At 38.9% G+C, this 4967-nt stretch overlaps 1 protein-coding gene across 2 annotated transcripts in view; it reads right to left on the reverse strand.

The window, feature by feature from the left end:
• sdcbp2 (syndecan binding protein (syntenin) 2) overlaps window positions 1-4967 on the reverse strand; it is a 27911-nt gene that overhangs the window by 16293 nt on the left and 6651 nt on the right. For both annotated transcript variants that reach the window (XM_005744644.2, XM_013913731.1), the window contains exons 2-3: window positions 1826-1877; window positions 984-1080 (exon numbers count right to left, since the gene is read on the reverse strand). In XM_005744644.2, the coding sequence (XP_005744701.1) occupies window positions 984-1080; window positions 1826-1876 (148 nt within the window). In that variant the 5' untranslated portion in view covers window position 1877. The remainder of the gene's footprint in view (window positions 1-983; window positions 1081-1825; window positions 1878-4967) is intronic.

A 4967-nucleotide genomic window follows, 5' to 3' on the forward strand; every position in this document is an offset into this window, starting at 1 on the left:
AGTTACTATTTTAAAGTAACTTACCCAACACTGGTTATTACTAATATTAATTACTATTAATATAAATATGCTAGCTCAAAAGAGGTCATCTGATTGTTGGGGGTTTCTGGCTATTATTGTACGGTCTTTTCCTTAGAATATAAAAAACCTTCAGGGAATTGTTGTGATTCCGCAGTATAGTAATAAAACTACATTGAACTGAACTGTTTCTGTTCAGTTTGTTCAATCGAAATGACAAGACACCCTGATATTGTTATTGAACAAAATGAGTATATCCAACTAGGCTTATGTCGATCATACTGCCCCCTTTTCACCTCCCCCTCTTCCTCCCTCCTTTTCAACTCCGCCTCCTCCTCTCCCTTTTCCCTTCATGCCCTGTCCCACCACAACTGCCAGAGCCAGTCTCCATGGTGACTCATAGACAGCTATGCTGAGGTAAAAACAAAAGACGGAAAAGCCCACAGGACTTTGCATCCAAGCAGAGAAAGAAGAAATTGAATGAGTGGGAGAATGGGATAAGGGGGAGTGAAAATAAGTGGTTTTCTCTAATCTCCAAAGGCCCTTTTGCCCACTTTTAATCTTTTGTGGGGTCGTCATTTCTCTTGCCTTGCTTCCATCTAAATCCAACCCACTGCACAGTTCAGGCTTTCGTGCAGACAAAAACACAGAGAAACAAAAACAAATGCACAACAAAACAGAAACAAGTCACAAAAAGACAAATAATAGAATGTGTGAGGCCCCTTTATTTTCCTAAATAACTCCTAACACCAATCCCAGTCCTTTATCTTCCCCTTATACAACTGCAAAGTTCTTAACTAAAAGCTCCGAAACACAGGCCCCCCACACAGAGACACAAACACCAAGCAACAGAAACAAGAGAAAGAGAAACCAAAAGACAAAGAAAAAAAGGTGGTGGTGAAGGTTTTTAGGTGACAAAACAAAAACACTTTCTAAAGATTTTTAACAGTGTAAGTGACACTCACTTGATCCTGGCATCCCAGCAGTGGCAGCCTGGGGCTGGTAGGTTCCCTCAGTGATGGCTGGCATGGGTGTGGTAGTCTGGGCGAACTGGGCCTGGGCCTAAAAAGCAATCAAACACACAGTGATTTTTAAATACTGAATTAGAGATAACTGGGCTCAAGCCAATACATAAGTATTTTACTGCTGGTAAGGAGACTGACTGAAGGATTTCTTTGCCTACAACAAATATCAATGGCTTTGGAGTGCAAAAAAAATGTTCAAACTTAATGTGGGCTGGGCTATACAGCTCAGCTTGACCTCTGCTATTCCTGCTAACTTAAAAAAGTTAAAAAGAATTATTAATTTTAAGGCTTATACCATTTTCAACAACCTTAACAGAAATTTTGACCAGGGGTTCTTAAACTTTTACACTGCCCTGAACATCTTCCGTGGCAGGCAGGTTTGATGCTGATATCACAAAGTTATTTAGCACTCAGTGATTGCGATGCCATGTGAGTGTTATATGTTTATTATTATTATGTTTTCTGTTCTCTCTGATTCAAGTACCGAGTTAAATTAAAGTCAGAGGCACAAAGGATAGGTTAAAGGTTGGTGAATATCCAAACCTCCTGAGGAGGGACAAGTTTTACAAACCATTTTATTAAATTACCTCCAAAAAGGTCCCATTCACTGCTTTAGAAGCTATGGTGACTAAAGTGAGTTTCCAAAGAGGCTCTACAACATCAGTAAGACTTCTCATTTTGAAAATGAAAACCACATTGGGAACATATTTGTATATTTTACATGACCTGTTACTTACAAAGCCAGCACCACATTTAATATAGATTCACTTCAAAACCCTTACCTTAATGACCTTGTCGACCTTAAGGTCCTCGAGTGATGGGTACAGAGACATGCTGTGGAGATAACACAAACAACTTTGAGTGGAAATAACAAGATAACAACCCAACCAGATAAGCATCACCAGCTCCAGACGAAAACTGTCTTCATGTCATCCATTACAACTCTCTAATGTAATTTCGATGCTAGTGTTTGAAACGAAGAGTAATAACACAGATTAAGAGTGAATGATGCACACAGTCAAACACTCAGAAAGCCAAAGTAAGAAACTCTGCTCTTGTGCACTTCACCACTGAGTAAAACTGTATTTCTGGCAACTTTCTGGGGCAACATGGCATGTGTGTGTGCATGGGCAATAGGAGCAAAATCCATGCTTTCTAAAATAATGAACTAAAACAACACTACAGATAGTTAGAAGCACATAAAATAGTACATAATTGCACAATAACCAGTAAGTGTCATATCATACCATTCACGGTAAAACCGTTATAATGTTGGGCAAAGATAAGAAAATGAAATATCGCGATAGAATATGGCTAAAACACACATGTGCAGTGCGTTTGTTTTCATACACACATGGCGGAAAAAGCATGGCGGCAACGGAGAATGAGAAGGGCGAAAGCGGATTGTTGAATGAAACGGATGAAGCAGAATTGGTTTGTAAAAATGCTGCAACTTCAGTGGTGTGGAACTGGTTTAGCTTTTGTCCGTCAGATACACAACAAAGCACTATTTTTGGTAGAGCATGCTAGCGGGCCGTCGTTATTACCGTGTTTTTTGGAAAATATGGCACACTTAAAATCAATCCTTTGATTTTTCTGAAAATCGACAGTGCCCCTTATAATCCCGTGTGCCTTATGTATGAATTCTGGTTATGTTTACTGACCTCGAATTGATTTTATGTGGTACATGGCGCTCGAAAATCTGTCAAATGTTTCAGTATGACTTTGCTAACCTACGAACCCGCACCGCTTGATGGATTGTCGGAGCATTACGGCTATCGTAGGCAGGAGCGTCGCGGAGTGATACGTACTGTGCTTCAATTACCGTATTGTGTGTGTATAACCTCTTTTTAAGTTTTGTGGATATTATACATGGTTATGCTGAGGATATGTCGGCCAATTTCCACTGGAAATGCCTTTTGGTTAAACTGTCAGCAAGGAATTTACATTTGCACTGTTAATTTTTATATAGCTTTAATGCACAAAAAAAACAGCTGCTTGTTTAAGTGAAAATACGTTGATGGGTTTTTTTGCACTAATAAAGTTGTGGAGATGTAAAGTATTTTGTCTAGTGTCAATTATATCGTCAGTTATATCGTTATCGCAAATTTTCAAATGTATATCGTGATAAATATTTTTGGTCATATCGCCCTGCTCTACTAACCAGCTGCTTTTCCATTGAGTCCCTCATCTTGTGGTTGGTCTCCACCTCGACACACTCAGTGAGCTTTTTACATGTTTTAAAGACTTCTTCTAGCAACTAATTCAACTGTCGCTGTATATCGAGATGAAATAAATCAAATCAAATACATTTTCTTCACCCTCAGAAAATAACTGTTTAGCAACCTCTCACTTTGTATTATCATATTGCCAAACCGTAAGCACATTAACACAGATTTAGAAATAGCATTTGGCTATTTCTAAATCTGTGTTTCTAAATCTGTGTTAGGCGGTGAATAAATCCAAGCTAAGGTGACCTTTTGTCCAGACAGTACATGGAACAGTTTTCCATATTTTAACATTAGCAGCAAAGCTCCAGAAATGAAGAACCTGGCAACGAATGGCCAGGTGAACACACAGGCACTGTCAATATATGTAAAGGACCATAGAAAAAACAAGGTCACTTATTCCAATGTGTGTCACCTAGGGACACAGTTATCTTCTTCAGTCTTGTTTTAATACTGGATGAATGAAGGTGTGCACATGTGTGTGCTGACTTTGAACTCACATTACCGTAAATGACGTATTCTGGACAAAGTAGACATGACACAAGGTATTTTGGTAGAATGTGTACAGTGCACAAAAGTAGGACAATATATAAGAAAGTCTTTTAATCATCTCCTCTGAACTGTGGTAATGATGAAGGTCTCTGCTAAGGTTCAACAACATTGCACTGAATAACACTCAGGTCTGTAAATATAAATGAGTTGTACAGAGCACATGCGGCTTGCCACACAACATAATATTGAGTCAACACAGGTGGAGGAAAAAAGACTTATGGAGAAACACATAAGCAGAGAGTATTAGCTCTCAGCATCCTACAATGGCAAAAACCATTATAATGTAACCTGGACTCCTTTGCGGTTTTAGTCTAAACAAAATTCAGGCCAGAAGACATTATCATGAACACAAACAAACAGCTGGGTGCAACAGGAAGAGGAAATGAGAGGTAGTAGACAGTCAACAGTCCAGCAGAACAGGCTAAGACATGCAGTGGCATGGTTACGCATTACAAGGAAGCATGTCTGCATCTGGTGTATGTTACTGTAGAACCTGCTCGCTCATTTGCTTTGTTATACAATAATGCTCATGTTTTCCTGTACTCTGGTGCCTGGTAATCTGACACAACAGAAAGTTCATGGATGCTTCTACAGGACAACACCTTATGTAAAAAAAAAGTTGGTTGTCCAAAGTTTATGTAAAATAAACTATAGCATCCTCTGGTAGCATGTTGACTCAGGTCCTGGCTTCAAACCAGCAGGTTTCTTTGGGTTCCCATGCTGATTCATCTCACCAGGACATTGTCACAAAACAGATTCTCAAGAGTTTCCTGCTACTTTAATTTATTTTATCTATTTGCTCAACGTTTTATCCTTATTATTTTGCAAATTGTTATGTTTGTTGTTGTTATTGCTTGTGTACAGTGTCCTTGAGTGTTTTGAAAAGCGCTTTCTTAAATAAAATGTATTGTTATTATTATTATAATTCTTCTTATTATTGTTGTCAAGAGATGTATTCTAAAACACTTCTTCAGCTGAGAATCAGAGAGGAGAAACACACAGTTTTACTTGCATGCAAGGGCAGTACAGAGCACTCGCACTGAGAGTGAGAGCTCTGAGACTCACAGCTCTGAGACTGCCCTGGTCTTTATTTATACATCAGTGGGTGTTTGTTCCTTACATTGGAATGTGGAGGTGTATATGT

This window comes from Pundamilia nyererei, unplaced genomic scaffold, assembly GCF_000239375.1.
Source record: "Pundamilia nyererei isolate P.nyererei 1_Seehausen unplaced genomic scaffold, PunNye1.0 scaffold00147, whole genome shotgun sequence".
NCBI classification, from domain to species: Eukaryota; Metazoa; Chordata; class Actinopteri; order Cichliformes; family Cichlidae; genus Pundamilia; species Pundamilia nyererei.